This window comes from Zingiber officinale, chromosome 3A (genome assembly GCF_018446385.1).
Source record: "Zingiber officinale cultivar Zhangliang chromosome 3A, Zo_v1.1, whole genome shotgun sequence".
NCBI lineage: Eukaryota > Viridiplantae > Streptophyta > Magnoliopsida > Zingiberales > Zingiberaceae > Zingiber > Zingiber officinale.
Genome location: NC_055990.1, coordinates 39,572,930 through 39,598,224, shown reverse-complemented (window position 1 = coordinate 39,598,224; position 25,295 = coordinate 39,572,930). Strand labels below are relative to the sequence as shown.

Below are 25,295 nucleotides of genomic sequence, written 5' to 3'. Positions count from 1 at the left end.
AAATTATTCAACCTCCTGCACCAGCCCCAACAGTAGGGTCCATCGTGACATCGATGCGTTTGCTCAGTACGACGCGGAGGACAAATATGCACATTTATTAAAAAAAATAAAATAAAAAAGAAGAATATTGACTCGAATTAACATTACAATACTAATTAAAAAAAAAAGGGTGTTTACAAGGTCAGAAGTGCTAGCAAATATCCCCTCGAGCCAAGGCAAATGGCTAAGGAAATCATATGAAAACACCTTGTTGCAGAAGTGCCCGAGTGGTACTCAATTGATACACGACAATTAAGTTCGTTTCAGTTTTGACATTGAATTCCACCAGATTGTCAAAACAAATATTGCACCTTTGCCAATAATGAAGAATGCAGTAATGGACCGATGTGGCTATCAGAAGTATTGTAAAAAGATGCCTTCAATGATCCATGCAACCTGCATTAAAACTGGCATTTAGAATGGCATTTCGAATGGGCAGACGATGATATGATTCTATAGTCTATTTGCAATAATTTACATTCTCTAGTTGATGTTTAACAACAAACTGAACTAGTTAGAAACACGGCAGCTCTATATACAAGGAATTAGAGCAGCACAGTGATATAGAAATTCAACTGCTACGGCAGCTGCTGACTGTTGTCTTCAGCTGGCTCAACCCGACGCCGCTTAAAATACTTCTGGCAGAACGACTCTCCATGCTCGGAGAAGGTTCTCTTGACAAAATTCCCCATGCATTTAATATAGGAGAAGTCCGCTTTAGTGCCATCACGTGACACGGCAAAAAAACACCTTGAATCTTGATATGTACCATGTTTGTCAACCTATCAATGGCAAAGCACACTTTTATTGACCATGCAACTAGGTAAATTGGAAACAAATAGTACCCTGTAGTTTTTATTCGAATCCTAAATTCAGCATTGCTTACCATGATATAGTCAAGTTGATCAGCGACCTTTGATTGCTTATCAGGATGGTATGAAAAAACATTCTCCAAAATGAACTTCTGGTCATCATCAGACAGTCGATCACCATCACTGAACTCATGGATAGTAAACGAGGTAATTAGAAAATAATAACCAAAACACTTTATCCACAGTATGAAAATGCCAAAAATTGAGGGAGCATTTTTTTTCTTTTTCTTAAAAAATGGACTTTTGATTGGATGATTTAATCCATTATTAGCCAAGAATAAACTCAAGGGCAGACTATGTTCGAGCAATAATAAAAATAAACTTGCTAATAAATCTAAAGACCATATCGAAATTCATGTCTTTATGTTCCATATATTGATTTCATTGAACAGAAAACAACTAAATATTTACATTATATATTATGCAAAAGATTTTGGCTTTTCTTGCCATTCAACATGCATGAAGAGAGAGGTAAAAATGAAAATGAAGGACCCGACACAATTCAGACCACAGTGCAATACTGAACCATAAGAGAGGACCTTAAGACTCATGGAACATATAAGCAATGGTGAGAAATGGTGAAAGTCATGAATTTGTTTGTTGTTAGATCATGGGCAACAAGAGGTGACTTGTGAATGAACACAATCATGGTCATCAATTAATTTAGGGTGCAAATTCAATTGTCATTTCAGCTACTAATCCATTGAGATGTCTACACAGAACACATTGGTACATAAAGAGGTTGCTATAGCAAATGTAATTTCGCTAGTGTTACTCTTTTTCTAATTGAATAAAGAAGTTCAATGCAAAGACTCCTATGAATGCCAGCAAGGTTCATTTATTTATTATATTTTCTTTTATAGACACTTAAATAAATGTATCATTCAACAGCTCTCTCTTCTATGCATTTACTATAGCATAGCAGTACAAATACGAAACCGCGAGACCGGGGACAGGCCACAGGCTGGGAGAATAATATACTTTGACTTTATCATCAAGTTGTAAAGATATGAAACCACTCAATTGACTCATAGACACTAAAAGACAAATAGATATAAAACCGCTCTATTTACCTGGAATCTCGCAAAATTCTCTTTATTATCTGCATAATTGGTTCCACTTCAGCGAGAACCTTTTCCTCCTCAGTTGAAAGAGATTCTAATGGTCGTCTTGAAGTGGATGGCTTATTTGGGTTCCAAACTTTTCTGGAATCTGGAGTTCCTGGTGGTTTTCCACCATATTTTTTCTGGTTTCTTCTGCCAGCAGCAGTTGCAGAACCCCAACCACCAGAATTCCAAGTTTGATTTCCACTATCAAAATTGTTTAATGTGGAACTGGCATTGTCATTCCTCTGGCTATTTGAATCTTCAATAGGCTTGCAAATCCATGGGTTTTCCATATCCCTGGTTAGATCACCACTCTGCTGCTTTTCAAAATCTTGGTTAGCAATGGAGTCCCATGTGTTATTGTTATTTGACTGGTTGCAGTTTGTTCTCCATTTCCTTGGTTAAATTGCTACTCTGGTGGTTGTTACAATCTCGAGTTGCATTTGAACTCCATGGATTGTTATTCCATTGGTTGTTCGAATCATCAGTTGGCTTGCAAGTCCATGGGTTCTCCAAGTTCCTGGTTGAATTGCCACTCTGCTGGTTGTTAAAATCTACAGTTGCATTAGAGTTCCATGATTTGCCCCTCTCATTATAAGATTTTCCATTCTGCACACTGTTCAAATCCTTATCAAATTCGGTTTCAGAGGAACCCCAAGTAGTTGCTTTTGGAAATTTAGCAGCATCCGGACCATTTTTCCAAGAGTTTCTAGTGTTGTCTCTAGCACCCACGACCCATGGTTCTTTAGAACTTTCAGAGTCCAAAGTCCCAGGCAAAGAGAATGCATCTTCATTAGAATTGCCTTTGGGCCTCCAACTAATATTCTTCCAAACAGATGTTCCTTCTTTCTCTTCCAAATTGTTGGTCACCTTTTCATTCCAAATATCTCCACCACTTGATTTAACAGATTGAGTTTCCCATGACGCTACATCTTTTCCTGTACCTTTCCCCCATGCATTAAGCTCAACTGAAGGGTCAGAACAATTTTGAGAATCCTTATTTTCCCAAGATCCAACAGTGATTTGTCCCATGTGTTGGGAATCCCAACTAGACCAGGCATTTGTTTCTGCCATTTTGCCACTGTCTTGCCTACTTTCCCATCCTTGCCAATTGCCTGATTTATCTCCAAAATCTGAAGCAAAGTCTTGACAAGAATTCTCAATTTTCCTATTTTCCTGGTTTAGATTTTTCTTAAAGCTGTATTCAACCTCATGATTTTCCTCAAAAGTCATATGGCCATTGGCTACAGGTGATAAACAAACTTCCATTTCCTGGTCTTCGATGATGTCATCAACATCTGCAAGACATGCGCCACTTGCCTCTCCACTTAATGTGGGATTTAACATCTCAAGGAAATCATATACTCCTTTACCAATGTCCTTATGCATTGCCGTCTATAATAACAGGAAAGTATGAGTTTGTGCAATCATATATCAAGAAATATGTTGTATCGTCTAAAATAAAAGGAAAGCATGAATTTGTGCGATCATAGGTCAACATAAGAATGTGAATGGAAAAAATAACCTGATTTTTATCCCAAAGTATCTGGAATGGTGCACCAGTACCAATAGCCACCTTTTTGCCCCATGAACAAGATGAAACCACACTGGTTAAAGAATCAGTCTGACATTTTTCAGCAGCTGTTTCAAAGCATTTCATGGGTGTCTGAAAGACAAAAAGGAAATTCAATGTTATAATGTGGTAAAATTGGCAAAATTTGGTGTACTTGGCAAACAAAGAGTTCGATATGCCGAAAGGTACTTACAAATAAAGTGGCAGCAGTGAATGGTACTTGAACTTTGAAAGAACGAAAGAGTGCTTTATAACCACCAGTGTTGAATCCAACAAGATTCCCAGTGCATGTTATGCTGTTTGCTACCAGAAGTAGGTGTTCTTTCATCACACCTTTTGAAACCATCCTAATTGATCTTGACAACCGCTGTACAAATGGTCAATCATCATTAATTTTGCAGTGAAGATATCAGTATTTCCAATAGAAGCATTAATCAATACCAATGATGAAAAGGAATATCACTAAATTTAAGCAAATTAGAAATGGAACTGATAGAAAAATACACCAATATCGTCAGCAAATTCTCAAGGATGAATCATGTAAAGACATGCAAACCAATATAATTGGGTAAATTCATTAATAGTCAATAAACTATCTGGTATGTCCTTCAACATTTTTATAGCATTCTCATCCTTGAACTTTTGGCTTGACACAATCAGTTCCCTTAGTCCATCTTGGCTAAATGGGATTGAAAGAATGCTGACAAGGAGATATAGAATGCCTGAATATATGGTACAGCACCAGTCAATTACACTTTGCCCAACTATCTGTAGACTGAATCATAATACTAGACTGAATCATAAGACTAAATTATCAAATTAATCCTGATAATATTTCACATCGTTAATATATGTGCTATGATACAGGAAATAGGGTAAGCCTTGTTCACCGACAACATTTAACAGTCTTATTGTTTACCTCTTCCTCAGAATGAAAACATATGCAAAATGCAGCTTCTTTACTGAGAATCTGAAATAGGTGGTTCAATGGACTATTGTTTACCTCTTCCCAAGGACCTTTTTAAGATCTTTCGGTTTCATTATTGAGATAGCCTACCCATCACATTGGTAAATTAGGAATCACAATTAGTTTCCTTTTCATGCTTTGTAAAACAATAGCTTCCACAGCAAGATTGAAAAAGAAAATCAGAATAAAGAAATGACTTGTAACATGACCAAGTTTAGCAACAATCACTGAAACAAGCTAAAAACTAAGATTCAAAATCTTGGGTCGTGCTAAAGTTTCGGTCTTTGACTGGAACGATACTATTTAGTACCGTGCCGATGTTTCGATATATGCTGCCGGTAATGGATTAGAGTTGAAGAAGGAAGAAAATGATGCAGAAATATTGTTGATGCCAACCATTATTTTAAATTTTGTATCATGAATATCATTTCAATAAATTATTAAATCTTGATACCATTCAGCAGAGAGAATGTTTCCTTCCTTGACTTTATCTCCTTCCTCCAACTTTTAATCTGCCACTGGCACCATACATCAGAGCGTCAACACAATACGAGATCAGTACCTTTCCAGTTAAAGATTGAAACTACGACACAACTCAAAATTTTGAACCTTGGAGCTAAGTGGTATAGAATTTCAATGATTGATCGGACCGATACATTTAGACCATTTCGCTCGGCACGGTACGAGATTTCAAACTACTAATGAGTATCACTTTTCCCACCACCTATTTCCAATGAATATCATCACATCACACCTGATCTCATTTGACTTGCGAATCGTGTGAATATAACATTGAGGCCAGGTAGACTTTGGTAATATGAATAAATGGCAACAAATGAGAGGTATAATAAATGAATTATTAACTACTTTTAGATAATGCTTTCGATAATGTACTTAGTACAAATCCATAATATATATACTGAAGCCTAAGCCCTTATATGTAACTAAGATCAAGAAGACAAGAACAATATTATACCTTAACTGCTTGGTCAAAAGCACAAGAAATGCCCAGAAGCTCCCGATTTTGCTGAATTCCGTAAGGACAAGATCGACTTGTATCTATAAGATGCATCACAGGTAGGCAAGCATCCATTAACATCCTCCATGCATCACCATTTTCTCGAACTGCTGCTTTCTCAAGAACAATTTCAAGGCCTAATTCACCCTTTAAGGTTTTACATGAGTTAGCCGCCCAAGAAGTTGCATCTGGTTCTATCCATACAATCTTTGCTTCAAAAACTCTAGGATCACCTGATATAAAAGAGAAGTTAAAAAGCAAAGACAAATGTAACACGTTTCCCAAGGCCTGTTTTCTCATCATCAAAGCATTAGAAATATATTACCAGTTTAAATAGGTTGATTTAGCAGCTAGCTACAATTAAACTAGCCTAGATATGTAATAAATCTTTTACCCAGAGGAAACATCTTTTACACTGCCCAGATGTCCAGGGCAACAAATGGTCAAGTCCAGTTGCAGAACACCACCAACTCTTGCAAGTATCAAATACTCCACACATTCATTCATCAAAAACAAGTCATGCACTCATGCTTCAGTACAAAACCATGTAGAAATCACACCACAGATGGCTCAGACATGTTCAGCGGTCATTTTTCAACTACCAACACAGCTATCACATATGATCAACATCGTAGATTAACAATTATCATCAACACACACAATCTTTCAACTTAAATCATATGCAACTCCATGGAGACGACTAACAGGCACATCCAATTTTAGTTACTGCCTCTAGAAACCACAACTTGAAACAACTCATATCATGAATCAAAAATTAACAGCTACCAAACAAACCTTCAATGTAAAAACTATTTTTAACTCACATAATGACCCATGGACACATAATGCATAGGCAATTCTGTCACAAAAAAAATTATTCTGATACAAATCTTAACGAGACCATGAATTATCAGTAACTCAAAAATCTTATCATCAGGTGAAGCAAATAACCCAGCACATACAACCTTTTCACATTAAACATATTTTAACCTTAAGATGCTCATGAAATGATATCACTTCTGGCATAACATGACTGGGGAATTTTAAACCCAAGCATATGCACACCTCTCTACCATCTATATGGTATTAACATAATTTCTATATGGATACTTCCTATCACTTTCTGTCATGAATCAAAAACTAGCAACTCCATGGGCCAATTACTCTGTCTGTCTTTACTCTTTAGCAAGAAAACACTTGCAGTAAAATTACATTGACATGGATCTCTTGCTTCACACCACAAACCTAATACACCAACCAGCTATTGATAGAACTCTAAACATCATTAATCACATCAATTAAAAGGTTTATGCAAGAAGACACAAATTACTTGAATAACATAGTTCAACAAAAGAGCTTAAACTTGATGAATAGAAGTATTTGCAGAATTCCTGATGCAATATTTACTCAGAAGATTCTATTTAAATAAAGATGTGCCTAGTTTAATGAAATATGAAAAATAATGGCACTTTGTATTCCTTCCATTGACAATTAGTGTGTTCTTCATTAATTCTCAGAAACACTCTGAATAGACATGTGAAGCATTTGGAAAAGGTAAGAAAAAAATAGACTTATTAAGTGTTTTGAATTAAATGGGAGATGAACTTCATTACAAGTTTTCTGTTCTTAGAACAAAAATAGTGAACAAGTAAGCTAAATTAAGCTTCAACATTGGCAATTTCAATTAGATTCAAATGTTTACATCCTTTTTTCTAAAATTCCCCAAATATAGTTACAAACTGGTTTGCTACAGGGACTTTTTAACATTGTCATTCTAGGATTTTAGAAAATTAGAGTCAACAGAAACAATGCACACAAACACAGATGTTAGAAACTCCAAATTCCTGAATGTTCCTCTTATTTAATAACTGTAAGTGTAGAACAATAAATCAAAGGAATCAGTTGTTTTTCATGTATTCATATTAAAAGAATAGAATCCAGCAGTAGATTTCTTAAGGTTGCTTCACTCAATCAATTAGTTCTATGCATCTGAGCTCCAACAAAGAATGATAACTAAAGCTCAAGAAGCATCAACAATTAAGCATTGGATTTAGGTTCTAAATGAAAGATATCCAAACGGAAATGTATTTCCTAATGGAAGCATATTCAACCAGACAATATTTACAAAATATATTTGATGACATAATTAGTGGTTCATTAGAATGAAGTTTGCACACCTTTAACAATTGTATCCAACAATATAGGACATATAACCTTGGCCATGACATGTATTGCACACTCAAGAGATTCATCATTTTGAGCAGTATTAGCATCAACGAAAGTGAACTGCAAGCAAGGAAAATGACATAGATCCCCATCATGTGGCTGCTTGTAGTTGCAACATTCACTACATCAAAGCAGAAGCACGACAAAGTTAAGGAACTTGAGATTACAAAGAAAGATCTCTTACTATTTAAAGAACAGTTAACTAGATATATAACTGCTTATATCTTCACCTTTACATTGGGTTTAAATTGTACACGCTAAAAAAGTCAACAGATATCTCAATCACGGAAATATGATTCTGTAATGACAACAGAAGGCTTAATTTTATATAAAAAATAACAATAATGCTTGCTGGAGTCTAGATTTCTATTGGACAACAAAATTTCTATCCTAGAGGAAACATGTTTATATAACAAAATGATTGAGCAAAGCCAGATTGTATGACATTCTTCACATGTCAAAATCGTTGGAAATGTTAATAGCATAGTTATTTACAAGCATCTATACAAACAAGCATTTAAAAAAAATTATTATAAAGTGGTTTTTCCAAATATCCAAAAGGACTTGAGGAAAAATTAAATGTGTAGTGAGACTGCCCTTTAGCAGTTGAGACTTGTAAGGAGTAGACGAGTTTATTTACAGTACATAATCGACAAAAAAAGAATCTTTTCGCACCATGTCAAAGTAAATTGAAAAATAAGAACGAATATTCCAACAATTGCTTCGCAAAAGTGGTGCAATTAACAATGACAAGAAATGGCATCTTCTGAAGATTGAATTAAAAAAATGTATCCATCAAAACACACATGAACAAAAGTGATACCTCAAAAATTAATAGAAATATGGATACTAAGCACAAAACAGATAAGATTTGAGCATTTGACTCAAATTACTTGAGCTTTCGATCATAGTTAAGTAAAATAAATCTTAAAAAACTGCCTAGTGGTCTGGTGTTGTAATGAATTTGAAACAAAATTACTTCTGTAAAGGAGAACTTCTCACCAAACAGACAAAACAACCCTCTTAATGAATTGGGAGAGTTGTCCTTTCTTTTTTGTATATTTAAACAAAACATCCTGGCACTTCCCAAGTATCTCATCAATATTTTGGTTGAACAATTTTAATTGCGTCTGTCAAAGAGAAACCAAACATATCCTTAGAACAATCATTTTATCAAAATCCTTACAAATCAGCTAGAATCAAAAGATACATGAACAACTTTAACGAACCTTGTCAAGATGAACATGACCAACAAGGCCTGAAAATGTCTCTGATTTATTAGGCAAATCTATTTGCTTTCTATATCTGAACAACAAAACTGAAGTTAATAACAGAAGGAAAATCATTATATATCAAACAATAAAAAAGTGCAAGAAAACGCTAAAGGAACAATACAAAATAGTTCATTCAGACGATTCACAATTATAAAACATTAAATTTATTAGCATGTAACTGAAGAATGAAAGCGAGAATTGAAAGAATTTATAATAATTAAACAAGGAAATCTATGGAACTGAAAAGGGTGAAAAATTTGTAGCCAAGTATAGGTACATACTCAATATAGAATTCGCGAGCCCAATCCTTTAAACAGACCTTTTTCAAGCAATTGAAAACTGCATATACTGCCTTTTCCTTGCAGAATCTCTTCCGACAGCAACAATCATTCAAGTACAAGATCACTCGGCGATCAGAAACATCATTTTTGTAGCCAGTCTTACAAAGAAGAATTTCCTGTATAATGTCAAAAAGGAGATAAAATTTATATACATATCAGCAACAAGCATCTGATCCACAGATAAAAATGACCTTTTTCCGTGAAAACACACGTCTAACTTGTACCTTCATAAGTTCCCATGAAGAGTTGTTACTTTGAGATGAATCAAGAACAGCCTTGTATGCAGGGTTTGATATAGCTGTAGCAGCCAAGACTCCAACTGGTTCACCAGGGGATGCTGTAGTCAAAGAATCAACTACTTCATCATCCAAATACTTGATTTGGACAATGGAACCAGTGCATACATTTCTAATAGTGCCATCATAGCAAATGATGACATCTCGAAGAATTGCCATAAGGTTCTTAAACAAGGTTCCAGGTTCTGTCAATCCTCTAGATGAACGAACAATAATTTCTCTCGTGGATATTGCATGAACCAACCCTTCAAAAGGAGCTAAACCATGAAAAAAGGAACTTTTAACTAGTCCATATGCTTCAGATGGACAATCAAGTTCGCTAAAGAAATGTTTATTCATAAAAGTTGTAAAGCAATCATCAACCAAAGCCTTCGAATAATATTTTCCCTGATCAAAAAGCTGAAGCCCCAAAAATCCAATTTGTTCAACCACTTTGACAATTGCTGAATCATTCTTTGCATCGATCAAACTACCCAAGGCTGAAAACTTAAATAGAAAATCTGCTATTGGAGATTTCAAGCTTTTGAGGTATTTTTCAAATTGTAAATGCACTAGCTCATTATATCCTGATCTTAACTGACCAAGTATGAAGCAATTTTTCTGTATGCTTCTTCTAATCTCTTCAATAATGGCTGTCTGAAAATAAAAATCTTTCAAACTGACGCTAAAGCCTTCCATAAACAAAACCTCCATCAGTAATGGCTGTATATAATTGAAGAAATTGAGTACATCCTTAGGGCCCTTTGAGCGATAGATTGAAGTTGGAATATCAGTTAGCAGTGACTGCACAATGTCCCTACTAGAATCAAATTTCAAAAATTCACTTTGATATATGGTATAGTTATCCCCACAACTGTTCAGGTGAGATGGCAAAACATTCTGTAAAATTTGAAGAAATGTCCAACATGGGCCATGATTATTAGCCTTGATTACTGCAGGTGATGGCAGTACAGGTGATTCAAACATAGACAACTGCTGTGCCACTGCCTTCCCTATGAAACTTAAGTTCGATATCAACTTCAGAGCCAACAGAGAATCATGAACCAACTGCAAGTTCATATTTCCAGAATGTGAACTCAACAATTGTTTTTCCACACTAAACAGTTCTGAAACTTCAGCTTTTGCAGAAAGGGACTGTGGGTAGAAAATATGAATGCAATCGCCATCAAAATCTGCTCCAAGAGGAGCACATATAAGGGGATTAATCTTAACAGTATGATCCTCATGAACATAAACATGAAAAGCCTGTAATGAGTGTTTATGAGTGCTAGGCGGTCGATTAATAAAAACTATATCCCCATCTATAATTTGGCGATTTATAATCTGACCAACCTTAAGACTTGTATGCCCCTTTGATCCCAAAGAAATTGCATAAGTTGAGGAACCATCTTTGTAAGTTATACATAGTCTCTTGTCAACTATGTTTTGCAAATGATTAATATTGTATTCTGTTACCCGTTCCTCAAATGTAATTCTTTTTGCTATTTCAGATGGCAAACCAATCACATCAACTCCTATATAAGGATCTCCTGTAATCACACAGCGTGAAGAAAAGCCTGACCCTTTACTTATAAACAATGTTCTTATCTTCTCCAGCCATTGCTTCGAGGGCAATTCACTTGACTCACTGCCTTGGACAAATCTGCTTTTGATGTCATGAGGTGCCTATAAGATACCAACAGTAAATTAACTGTGAAAACAGTAAAATGCACATATGTGATAAACCTAGAACTAGAGGCAAGTACTTTTACAATTACAACTCACCTTGGTAGTACCTCTAAGATGAATATACTGTGTAATCGACAATTGTAAATCATTTGACTCAACTTCATGTGATTCAAAATTTGGGGACCCAGATCTTGACCTTTTGATGAGCTCGATCTTATTGAGAACCTTCTTAAGAAGGGACTTCGATATGTCCTACAAGAGAGAAAGAAAAATGATATTATCCAAGAATAACAACTAAATTATCTTCACAAATGTCTTATAATGAAAAACTTACAGATGACATAACACATTTCCCGTCATTAATTTCAGGAACACACAGGCAATTTGGAGGGACTGGAAGATGTTGCATAATAAAACCTCTTTGAGGGGAGTATCCCTTTCCAGACAGTGCCTTTTTGGTTTCTTCTGGAATCTGTTTCAAAATATTAAGGGCCTGGAAACAAACAAATAGTAAAAATATGATTAATATTTTTTTTGTTAAGTACATTACTAGTGACACCTCATGATATATAGACTATAGCTATTATGCACAACTTCCAGATTCCACAGTGACAAAGGATGATGATGTATCCAAAAGGCAAAAAAAGCCGAAGAAAGATAGCATTCATTTCTCTTTAAAAAAGAAGGAATATTTAGCATTTTTCTACAAGGAGAGGCCGCACTTAAAATATTTTTTGAAATGTGAGGAAAATTATGTGTTAATGAAGCAAACACAACAAGATCAATCATGAAAGAAGTTATTTTCTTAAGATTCTTTTAAACTATAGACGTAGCATAACTTCGGTACTCATTTTCTTTTCACTTTGAAAAATTCAGAAAGTCCGAAGTTTTAATCTTTTCATAAGATAAACAAAATTTAAAGATGGACCCAAAATACAATCAACCAAAACCCATCTGCAATATACATGTGATTTAAGATCATGTTGATAACCATAATCTCAGACAAGCATAGACATTTCATATGATCAACAAACGTTTGCCCGCACATACACAAGTGGGCCTAAAAGGTCTTGATGATAATGACAACAATCACAATGATGATGACAGTGGCACAGAATACATTTGCATACATGCATCTGTACACGTGTTGTTTCGGCCAGACTAGAACCAAGCTAAATAAAGTTGTTGAACAGAAATGAAACTTCAGAAAACTGGCACCAAGAACCTTCATGAAACAATGCTAGTACATTCAATATGTGCAAAAAAACGTGAACTCTTTCACCTCATATGGAAGCAATGGTCGACAGAAGGTCGCACCATAATGATAACCAAATCTGTCTAAAAAATTCCAGAAACTTTCTCGCATTTTTGTCCTAGATGATACTGTCAGTTGTAAGAAAATGGCACCATCGCTCGTCTTTCCTTCTTTGACAGAAATAGGAGGTAGATCCTGAAAGAAAAAAAATCACTACCATGATGAGGAATAAGTAATCTGGCATGTAGAAACTTCAGCAAAAAACAGCTGTGAAAAGAAAATAGAAAACAATCATTACAAGCATATTATAACAAAAAAAACCACATAGTTTTATGCATAGAAATAATCACAAAATAAAAACGCTTTATTATTAGTTAGCAACTAAAGGTCTAAAACCATAAAAGTAAAAAAAAAAAAAAAAAAGGTAGTAAAAACAGTTTGCATTTATAATCTGATTCACTAGCCAGGAGTTGCAATGACAACAAGCAACTCAAACTTCAAGGCAAGGAAATAATAATCACGGTAGAGATAACAGTCAAGTACATTAACAACTATCAACCATTAAAACTTATATTGACACACGGTTCAAAATTTCGTTCCGTGCTAGGCGGAACGGGTGAAACTTACCGTTCCGCCCGCGCACCAAAACCAACACCAAACTAGCGACGATTTTGTCGCGTCGTGTGTCACGCGCTAGGAGGAATAGCGCGGGTGTCAGAAGGAATCGCGCGCACTCGTCGTCGCAAGACAACATGGGCAACGTCGCCATCGAAGGGCGCCTGAAGCGCCACGAGTGTCTGAGGCGTCGCGACGTTTCTGGCGGCGCCTAAAGCATCGCAGGACGCTTTAAGCACCGTCGGAAGTGTCGTCAACGCCTCCAGTGTTGTCAGACGCCTCCCATGCCGCCGGAGATGTCGCTAGACGCCTCTGGCGCCGTCGGAGGCGCCCGCGAGGCATCAGTGGTGTCGCGGACGCCCGGGCGAGCGCGTCGTGGGCATGGGGTGTTACCATACAAAATTAACATTTCAATTTAAATAAATCAAACAATTCACACTTAATTGAGATATTTTAAAGAGACTTTCATAAACCCTAATTCACGTATCTCAATAAAATATAATAAATATATTTAAAATTTTTAAAAATAATAAATTTTATTAAATAATATTCTGAATTTTTTTACTGTTTTAAAATTTTTTAAAAATTATAAAAATTCTAATAAATCAAATTTATATATATATATTTAATTATTTTGTATTTTTTTTACTGTTTTAATGTTTAATTGATATTTTAATTTTTTTTACTATTTTAAATATATATTATTTAAATTATTAATTAAATAAATAAAAAGTTAATTTATATGATTATTATATATAAAATAATATTTTTTATCAATTTATATAATTATGATTATTTAATCTGGATATTGGGGAACTACAAAGGTTATCTAAGCAAAATATTATAAAAAAACCATTGCTTCCATTTGATTCACGACACTCCTTTTAATAAGGTAACATATTAAGATATTATGATGTATCAATTTTAATTCGAGTTATTTATAGATCAATTATTTTTTAAAAGAAAACTATATTTAATCATTTTTTATAGCAATATTAAGTTGTTTAATAATGAAAAACTTATATAAAATTAATATATAACTTATTTTTAAATTATACATAATAAATATATTTATCTAACAATTACTATATATATATATAAATAAAAAAATACCGAAACCGTATCGGCACGGCACAATATGATACCGAAACTGTATCGTTCCGATTTGGGGCCGAAACCTCGGTACGGGTTGAAATTTTAAACCTTGCATTGACAACAAGATAGCCAATGCATCTTTTTCAGAACTATAAACAAACAACTAAAAATAATACATAGTATTACATATATATATACCAAGGTAACATTTGGTTCATAATTGATCTTGGTATCAGAATTTGAAATCTAGCGCAATCAAAACAGAATAAATCTATCAACACATTGATTATTATACATAATATTTCAAATCTACCAAGGTAACATTTGGTTCATAATTCAAATAGATATCCGTATCAGAGTTTGGAATCTGACAGAATCAAAACAGATTAAACTTGTCAACTCAATGTGCTATATGATTGAACTCTCGACAGAATTATTAAATTTATTTTCTTGAAATAACAAACAAAAAATGTAAAATATTGTTTGAAATGACTTAAATTATTTGGCTTTCTATATTAGTTAATTTCTGTTCTAATTTACATTTTTAGAATGTATCCATTGCTGGGATGCTAGAAAATATGGACATCTAACTCATCATCTCCCCAACTTTCGACACATTTCAGCACTTGATAATCATGGATTAGAAGGGGAGCCTTGGCGCAAAGGTAAAGTTATTGCTTTGTGACAAAAAGGTCACGGGTTTGAATCCTGAAAATAGCCTCTTGTAAAAAACAGGGTAAGGTTGCGTACAATGGATCCTTCCCCGGAACCCCGCATAGCGGGAGCTTCGTGCACCGGACTACCCTTTATTTAATAATCATGGATTAACATCTAATTTATTGTCATTCTTGAAGTACCTAGCCTTAATGCATTTTGCTTTGGAAAGGCGCTGCGATTATATAATGAAAATTTGAGGTTGAATTAAATTTATAATTAGTCAGTTTAAAGAGTTCTAAAAGAAAGAACAATAAATAGGACACAACATATGAAAGCAATTTCCAATATTACCCGGCAATAAAAGCAGGAAATGCTAGAGATTTTGCCCTTCACTTCACCTTGTCTGACCTGAACATTCATGGGAAGATAAAGAAAATATGGATCAAGGGAAATCACAGATTATTCAAACCAAAAAGGTAAAAGACATCATCAAAGTCAAAATAGTGTTGATGAATCGGTACACCAAATTAACTAGCAAAAGATATTTAGTTATATCGATGGATAGTAGGATACTACAATGCTACTTTCAGGACACCAAATAACTAGCAAAAGATATTTAGTTATGTCAATGGATGCTACTTTCAGGTATAGGAACAAAAGATGACACTTAATATTTAGTTTGGATAGGATAGGATAGGATAGGATATTATGATGCTCTACTTTCAGCTAGGAACAAAAGATATTTACATAACATTTGTCAATCTTTTGTTTGCACATTTACTTGAGATGTTATTCCAAACTTAGAATTTAAGACAATGATTTTGAATGCTTCTTCAATAGAATCTCTTCCAAAATATAGTGCAATGCTATAAAAGTAAATGATATGGTTCAGCAAACATGGATCATCAAAACAAACAAGGAATGATGAGTCTAATCTGATATCATGAATTCTAACAATTTCTAAAGGTGCAAACATTAATATTTAAATCAGGTGTTATTCCAGAAAAATGGCTACATAACATATTGAAGCAGATATCTACAGGAATGAGCAATTAGCCTCTTTAAACATTTTTTACCATATTGGCAATACTGTCCCGACCAGAAAATACAATCTATCTAGAGATTTTGACTCTTTTACCTCATTACGGCACATGGTTTTGATGCCTAGGCATAAATAAGCACACCTTCAATGAACTCTCTCCACATGAGACAGTTATCTCTGTCTCAGGATATCAAAAGATGTCATGTTTATTGGTTGTAATATACTAGTGTTCAGAGGACCAAAATACACAACTTGTAGTTTTTTCACTGCTAAAAGATACAAGGCATCCCAAACTCAAATATATCTTCACTCTCGCATCATTTTCCAACTCGGATCATCTTCTCCCTGTCCCTATCTTGTGTTTTCCATTTGAAAGTCACAAACACGACTTTCAACACCGTGTTTGCATCATCTTCTAAAAATGGATGTGTTCTCAGCAATCTCTTCCTCTAAGATTCTTTTCCTTTATCTGGTTCTTCCTGGGCACCTTCACCAGTGGCATCTATAAAGGGTGGTCCAACCTTGAGGCCTTTTCCCCATCATTATTCCCACAAATACCACATCTTCCTCCACAGAAACATGCATCAGTGACTTTTCTGATCTTGCACAAATTTATCAACAGATCTAAAGTAACCTCTAATGTTGCTTGATGAGATACTGCAGACACAGTAGCAGAGGTTTACACCCTTCTCAAAACCTGCTGCTTCTACGTTCCATTGCAACGTCTGCAATGATCTCTTCTCTCAGCCAATACTAAAGAAGAATGGCCCAGTTTAAGCAAAGTTATAAGAATGATCTTCTTGGCAATGAGCCTTCAAGTAATAGAGCCACTATTAGCATGCCTATGCTTATTTTGATTGCAAGCTCCACGAAGTGCTTCATTCTATTCTTAGTTAATGGAGATATTATATCGCTTGTTTGCCAGAGATATACCTCTGCATCAAATCTTAGATTCAATATATAGGAGTTTCCAGGCATATATCTAGTAACATTTACCCTTTTTCTATAATCCTACAATAACATCTTAGTTGATGAGTCACTATCATTGACAAAGGGCATGGGTCGTGCTATTCCTACTATATTTTTACCATTTTCTTCTTTCCTTCATATATTGAGTTTCCTTTGAATTTAAATGTATATCTGCAAATGTGAGTCCTTGAATTGCTTCATTATCACCATTATTTAGTGTACGTCTATATAGGATTTATGGACTAGAAAGATGATTAGTACAAAGCATATCTCATAAAATATTCTAATTAATTGTGGCTGCACATTCATTCACTTGAATAGCTAAGTTCTTTCCTCTCAAATATATAGTTGCTTGGAACATCAAGTTTGAAGAATCTAGAAAGGATGGTTCTTGATTTGTTGAGTGTCATACCAACCAGTGGCATACTTTTGATCCTTGTTCCAATACAAGTCAATATTTGTGCATCGACACTTTTTCCATTAGTTCACTTTGATATTTGGAGTCTTATTCAATCCACTTCAAGACTTTCAGGTGTTTGTCATAATTATGGATGATTATTATTCCATGGTGTAGCTTTACTCAATAAAAGAACTGTGCAAAATATTTGTTTAATGTCAACATTCATGCATAAGAAGTAAAAATGCAATAGATATATATATATATATACTTAGTTCAATCTCTCAATCTTTCCTCTCTACTGAAGATAATCTCCATTGTTTATATCGTTCTCATAAAGCTCAACAAAAGTGCTTTGAAAATGAAAAATAGAGTCTTGATTAAGACTACATGAAAATTATTGCATCATATGTAAAATCCTCAACAATTTTAAGAAGCAGTTTTCATGTCAATTTATCAATACACTACATGTCCTCTTGATCAACTTCGCCTTTCTATTTTCTTTCTTTGTAATGTCAAAAATTTATCTTATCCTAGAGCAAGACAAATTGTCACCAAACTCTTCTGAACATATATTTCTTGGTATTCTAGTCTGCATAAGGGGTGTCCTTGTGATTCTCCTGAGTTATATGGTATTTTAGCTTCATGCCATTATCACATTATATGGGTCCCCCCTCTTTCTTCCACCTAGCATGCAATGTTAGATTGCATAACCAAGGCCGGTGGGAAGCTTCCGTGGGACCGGGCCAATTGCCTCCAGTTCGGTGTTATCTGGTTCTTCATTTTTTTTTAAATTGAATAACTAAGGTACTTTTTATCCTTATTACATTGTCTACTAAGGTATTCTTTATCCTTATTACATTGTCTATTCCACCATCTTACACAATCAACTAAAATGAAAATCACAACCATTATGAACCGACAACAAATGATGAACTAAGTAGGTAACAACTGTTCCTCAAGATTTTCTTGCCCTACCTTTCTATGTGAGAAGACATGCAAGTGCAATTCAAAGAAATGGGAAAACCACAAGGTTTGAGAACTGGCATACTCAAGGTAAGAAGCAAGTAAAATTACCAAAAAAACAAATTAGATAGACAATTGGAAGTTCTAGGATTGACTTGGGTACCTTCTTCACCCGCAGGCACTTTAAGCAGATCATGCTTAAAATATCTCTTAATTCACTCACATGAGAAGGATGATATATAGGTACAGGCAATTCAATGTGGCCAAAATGACCTAACAAAGAGAATACCATTACTGTCAAAGCTACCTATGTTAATCAACAATAGGAAAAAGAAATAGATTGCAAATGTAGACCTTCACAATTTCCAATTTCAGCCGTTCCACATGATTCACATCTACCAGATTCCAATGGCAAGCCAAGAAAAGGATTTGCAAGCTGAGATGGATGTGAAATGGGGCACTCGTTTATGGAATATGTCATCTGCCATGAGAGAGATATTATGTATCAAATGTTTTTTAAGTTACAACAATATCTAAGATCCTGAAATATATCAACCCATGAAATTCTATCTAACACATGATATACATATAATGAGGATACAAGCAAACAGAGATCACGAGGACTAGTACCAACAGAATGAGTTTATATTAGGTATCCAAAAGGTACAAAAATTAACATGTGAACAGCTAGCTTAGTTAATGGATTGAACCTTCTCAAGAAAAAGAACATGGCAATTCACCAACCATTATATTTTATGAACATTCTGAGTCACGTAAATAGCATTCTAATTTGGTAGTTGTATCAACATGAGATAATCAAATATATCAACAAAGATATCCACAAGGATAACATGAACTTACCATAGCCATTAAGGTGCTACTGACATCAAGAACTAACAGAAGAATGTTAATTCATATGATAATTGTAGCGTTCAATTGATAGCATACTATATTCAATTCCACTAACATAATTAGATGAAATTCATGAAATATTTGAAGCCCGTCTAGGTATAGTCATGCCATAAAAGGCCACATAATTAACAGAAAAGCTAAGATTTTCCTGTATAACTGAATTAAGGAACATATAGCTTAACGAAAAGAAAAATAATGCCAGTTAACATGAACACAGAAGCCTTATCTCTCATAGAACAGGATAAAAAAAAGGAGAAAGTTTCATTGAAATGTGATGCATTGATATTGTAACATCATAATAGGAATTCAATTTTTGTTAGGGTTGTAGTTCATTTTAAAGGTCATCCTCCTCCACCAAATGGGGGCTTGCTCTTGAATAAAAACTATAGGGGTCCTGATCTTCAGCCTCCTCCTTCCTTTTTTTTGTTTTTTTTTTTAAGAAAAACATTTCTTTCCGAGCTTAAATTTGTAATTAGGGAGAAGAAACAAAGAATTTAGAGAAAGCATAATCTAAATAAAATCCCAAGTTAAATTTTCAAAATAAATAACTTAAATGATTGGTAGCATACCAATGATTTGTCAATCAATGAAATAGTAAAATTAATTATTTTGATAAATATAGGTTAGTAATACTGAATGATCAAAAAAGTTCCCTACTAGTTTCTTAAACAAGTATCAGTGAATGTTGTATAACATATAAACTTCTCTTTCTCAAATTCCTTTCTTCTAAATATTTAAAATTTATTTCTAAACAAAGACTCTAAGTTCACAACAAAGGTAAGCTCAAAATCTCTCTTTCGCGGTAGTATGAGATAAACTCACTGGTCAAATTCAAGTGCATGATATTTGCAAACATTATTATGCCAAATAATGAGAGTCTAAGGAGATTAAATTCAAACCTTGAATTGTGAAAACAAATTTTAAAAAAAATGTCATACAGAATTTTAGGTTAAATAAAACTAAAACTGAACCCATAAAATGTGGTTCCAGAAATATGGAAAGAAACAAAAGAATGATTAAGATAGACAGACGTGAAATTTATAGTTAAGATTTCTTGGTCTATCCTTCAACAAAAAGAGGAATTAAAAATATCACTAATAAGGAAAAGCATGCCCAAGGCCGAAGAGGACCTTCTGGTATCTTGTATAATTGCCGTAAGCTATGAATTAAGAGTGTTGGGTAGTTAGGAAAAGGTAAGTACAAAAAGTTATAGACAGATTTTGCAACAGATAACAAGAGATGACATAGCACATAATTACTTACAATCTCCTCTGTCGTTGATATGCTGAATTTGATGTTGCAGACAGATCCATCTAGCACAAGTGGAGAGGATAATTTATTCTCCATTTTGCTAATGATTCCTGTGCCAGCATCACATTCACAAGCAAATATCACGGCCAGATAATTTAAATAAATTACATAACCAGAGCAAGTAATATCTTACATAAACTTACAATAAAGGGTTGTAGAACCTCAGATGGTATTGTAAATATTCCTTAGCACACAGTTGTCACATGGACAACCAAAATAGGATTCCACCTAGATCTTTGACTCTAGAAGTCAGCTTAGCAACCGAAACAAGCTACAAGCTGCATCACAATGAGATGGTGTAAATTTGAATTCATCAGCCAGGTTTGTGTAAAGTTTAAAGGGATAATGTATAGTTAAGAAAACAGATTTTTTAGGCTCTGATAAAACATTTAATAATATAATATTCCATGTAGAACCAAATCATAACTAAGGGTGGTATACCGAAATTTCCGAATTTTTTTTCTGTGCCATAAACCGTACCAAAATATTCGGTATATACAAAAATCATACCGATACCGTACCAACTTTTCGGTATGGTTAAATTTCATGTAAAATTTCAGTATCAATACAATATACCGAAAATTTTGATATAAATGTTATACCAATACCGATACCAAAAATTTTGGTATGGTATTATACCATACCAAAATTTTCGGTATACCGTTAAATCGGTATGGCTCAATATATTTCGATACACTATGTACGATATATCAAAATTTCAGTATTTTTCCCCACCCCTAATCATAACACAGTTATTACCTCCAATAATCAGCTGAAGTGAATTCTAATTCATTGGCCAGATTTGTCTAAAGTTGAAGAGGCAGAATATTAAACAGTTTGTATATCGTTAAAGAAAACATATTTTTGAGGCTCTGATATGATTAACAACATCATACTTCATGTTGGATAAAATCATAACACATATAAATATTACCTCTAATAGGTAATAACTCTAATGCTCCTCCCTTCTAGTTGTAGCACAAATCTTAATCAATGTTTATTTTATATATAAAATAGAAAGTTTACAAACAACCAAACTGTGGCAGTAATTTGGTATCTGACAGAAGAAAAAAAATGTCAACCAAAGACTTGTGCAAATTAAAAGACATTGATGATGCAAGAGACGGTATGAACGGTTTGGTAAGGTGTGCAAATGACTCAATAAGAATCGTTTGGTAAGGTGTGCAAATGAGTCAGTAAGTGTGGGTGTTGAAGAAGTCAGTGATATTATGATTCCCGCATCAACCAAAAGAAGAAATGCTTGGAGGAGACTGTCTTTAGTCGTTTTACTCTGAGAGACGTGAGAAGATGTCAGCAAAGAGACAAATTCGAACATAAAAGAGATGTTGGAAGAAACAAAATAATAGTAATCTCATCTTAATTCATGAAGCAAGATTTGTTAATCTAGCTTCCTTTATTAAAAGCCTGATGTCATCTATAGTTTTTTATTTCAGAAATATATAGCTTGTTTGTCTCCTCAAATATAGTTTAAACTGATTCCTAAATGTGGACCTTGACAACAACTTGCCTAATGTCAAGACAAGATTCAATACCAATGGAGGCCCCACAAGCTGCATTCTCTCTGAAACGGGCAAAGAATAGGAACAAGGATGCTCTTGATGAAGGAAAAAGCCCCAACAGCATACAGAAGTACAAATGATAAGTACTACCAAGAAGCTGAGCACCCACATGTAACCTATCACGAAGAAGCAAATGACGGGAGGATAAAAAAAATGCAAGGATCAACGTCAACATGAGATCTAGAGGCATCAGGATGTCGTTGAAGGGAGATTTAGAACATGGTCTTAAAGACAATTCTACGTGCTGATAGGCATGTGAAACAAGTTCCACCAGCAACCGTGAGTACCAAGAATTCAAAAGAGTGAGGGCTAGTCTTATTGTTTTGCAACAAGGCTTATGTGATAGAACTTTACAAAAAGCCGAAGATGGATCTTCTACCTCTTCTCCTCCTCCGGATCCTCTTCCTCTTCTCCTCTTCGTTCTCCTCCTCCTCAAAGCCTTTGGCCCAATGTGTCAGCATGCCTAGCATGACACCAATAATGAATTATTTCAGTTGATAACCAAGCCTCTACTTGGATTGGAAACACCCACCAAACAACCAACATAGTATATCACCTAAAACTGCTTCAAAAAAGCACTGGTCCCCACACCACAATCAACCAAATCAATCCATGGCACCTTCTCAAATTGGTGACTGGTGTCATGGTGTGTCACTAGTGAGCGAAGAACAACAATAGATGTTGATGGAGGCGATAACATAATTAGAAGAGTGCATATGAATAGAGTGTGAAAAGGGAAACATACAAGATATGGACAGAAAAGGGAAAGTTGAAATCAAAATCTGGAATGACGTATGAGAGGGACAACACATTAGAGTAATAAAAGACATTATATATTTTCATAGTAGAGAGAAGGGAAGTTTAATCATCATATGAAACTCACAGCCCCTCTGATATCAACTGTGGTTGAAGGTCAAGTCTGATATCCAGTTGAGAGAGAAAACAGTGTGTCATATTTAGATAATGTAAGAGAAGATTACATTGATTTTACATTATCTTGACTTCACTTACTAATTTAATATCAAATGTGGGACCATTGAAACATTTACGTATAATAATTATCTGATTTTCTCTGATAACTCAAAAAATCTCATCTTAAATTTGTAGAGAAAACTACAAGAATCTCTTGTATCAACAAGTCATTGAACCAATCACATAGTTGAAGCACCAATTTCCACAAGCAAATAGAAGACCGACAGATTTAAAGTTGCATCGGAACGGATGGAAAACAATCAAACAAAAATCATCTATCCCACTAATTTACGAACCAAATAGAAGGGATCAATAGTTGACGGAGGTCTTAAATAAAGGATAACAGTACACCTTACCTTCTAGATCAACTTGTCTCAGATAAGTAGGTGGAAAGCCTCCTCTGTCTACAGAAACTTAAATAGAACCAAAGTAAGCAACTAAGAGAATCTTCAGCAGTTTGGTCCACTACATACTCAGGCATTATCCATCCAATCCTTGAAGGAATAAAGTCTTAATTTCTTCATTGACTGGTTGATAGTAAGAATGCATTGAGTAGATGGAAAGTCAAATATAGTTACATATACTGGCAACAAAAAACTAGGTAGACAACTTAACAAAACAAACTTTCGGCCGGTTTGATCTACCAACTAATGAGGTGTTCTCCTGGTCCTGCCTAAAATGTAGCTTCATGCAATAATTATTTAGAAATTAGAACCCTGTTAAACAAATGGCCCTAATTATTTCAAGACGAGAAATAATAAGAAGGCAAGCACAATGCAAGGTTAATATGTCTCTAACTATGGACGAAATAAAGCAACATAAAGAGTGTAAAGATAGCCAACCCTCCATTTCAATTTTCATGAGTGAACAGTCAAGAAGCAAAAGAAACAAAATGCAACTTTGGACTTGTTTGATTCCAATAGTGCATTACAATGCATCAGCAACTAAATATCCCATGGCATGCAAGTTCAATATAGACCTTTTGCTGTCCCCACGGAGGTGTGGCAGCTTTGCTACAATGGGGCAAAGGGTCAATTCACCGCGGCGGACACATGCCCTCGGAATAAAACTCCTCCCACCCTCTAACTATAAGCTGACCCGTGATTTCCCTCCCTTCAGGTCTGTGAGGGACGTGTAATCACCTTTAACTACAATATAGACCTTATGCTAATGCATTGGATTTGATAGTGCAGCAACACCACTGTCTGTTAGGCCCGACAACTCGAAGGTTTTAGTCAACAAAAAAGAAGCTCTCGGGACGAAAAAGAAGACAGAAAATGTGATACCAGATCTCCGTAAGACGAAACGCGAATGATTGAAATGCCGGCGAATTGAGGCTTCTCGACGCTTTTCCTCTTCTCTTCCGCGACTGAAGAAAACAAAGGGAAAAGGAGAGGAAGAAACGTGAGAGTGTGGGACGCAAAACCCTAATCCGTCGCCATTGCTCCGCCTCCTGTCTGTTGAGGGAGACAGAGATGCTGTTTCCAATTAAAACCTCGAACCCGCAGAAACGCTGAGAGCAACGAGGGGAGGAAAGAAACCCCTGCGAGTGGACCTAACAATTTCACCCCTTCCTTCAAGAGGTGAGAGAGAAGGGGATGGTAACTCTAAAAGGGCGCGGTTAACGAGAAGCTATCCATCACCTCCCGGTGACGCCACTTCTCTCCGCAGTACGGAACCGATACGCAGGGTTAAGGAGTTGCCATTTCAATTTTGCCCGATTTAGCATCTGATGCAAAACGGTTCGGGCCTTAATGGCTCGAGTGACGCCAAGCACCTGGACCCGTGGCGAGCGCAATGCGGCCTGGCCCATGTGTCGCTCGTGAGACAGGATTGTGACGTGATAGTTGTGCGCTGCTTTGTAGTAGATCCGGAAAATGAGTAGATCCGGCTCGCCACGTCGGATCGCCTGGCGGAGACGACGAGGCCTGGTGCGGTTTACTGGGTGATTCCACAATATTAAGAAATATAATAATTTAGATGGATAAAATCAAGATTATAACTTTATTAAAACACATAGGGTAAAATTACAAAGCTTCTCCGGCTAAGAAGAATAGTAATCTCAATTTCTTCCACCCACAAAAATTTTTCAGGATAAATTAAAAAATACACATCCTTATTTAGAGAAAAAATTTCTATAAATA

The 25,295-nt window shown here is 35.1% G+C and overlaps 1 protein-coding gene across 1 annotated transcript; it reads right to left on the bottom strand.

Moving 5' to 3' along the window:
- Positions 1-464: 464 nt before the first annotated feature.
- On the bottom strand, positions 465-24,730 carry LOC122050366 (DNA-directed RNA polymerase V subunit 1-like). Its single transcript, XM_042611272.1, has 21 exons — positions 24,438-24,730; positions 20,743-20,877; positions 20,552-20,649; positions 18,731-18,857; positions 18,540-18,649; positions 15,354-15,410; positions 12,663-12,830; positions 11,715-11,873; positions 11,477-11,632; positions 9,641-11,377; positions 9,357-9,532; positions 9,031-9,106; positions 8,804-8,931; positions 7,753-7,922; positions 5,534-5,808; positions 3,784-3,957; positions 3,543-3,683; positions 2,408-3,412; positions 1,985-2,376; positions 926-1,034; positions 465-821 (listed from the first exon to the last, which is right to left on the bottom strand). Exons 3-21 carry the CDS (start codon positions 20,633-20,635, stop codon positions 618-620), a joined length of 5,448 nt encoding a protein of 1,815 aa, XP_042467206.1. The 5' UTR covers positions 20,636-20,649; positions 20,743-20,877; positions 24,438-24,730; the 3' UTR covers positions 465-617.
- Between the last annotated feature and the right edge of the window lie 565 nt (positions 24,731-25,295).

What these genes read in the sequence shown, in the direction of transcription:
- LOC122050366 (XM_042611272.1), bottom strand. Translation starts at nt 20,635, where the DNA reads ATGGAGAATAAATTATCCTCTCCACTTGTGCTAGATGGATCTGTCTGC. An exon ending in AGTGCCTGCGGGTGAAGAAG is followed by an intron (nt 15,411 to 18,539) that starts GTACCCAAGTCA and finishes ATGAATGTTCAG; the next exon opens with GTCAGACAAGGTGAAGTGAA. An exon ending in GCAATTTAACCAAGGAAATG is followed by an intron (nt 2,377 to 2,407) that starts GAGAACAAACTG and finishes TCAAATAACAAT; the next exon opens with AACACATGGGACTCCATTGC.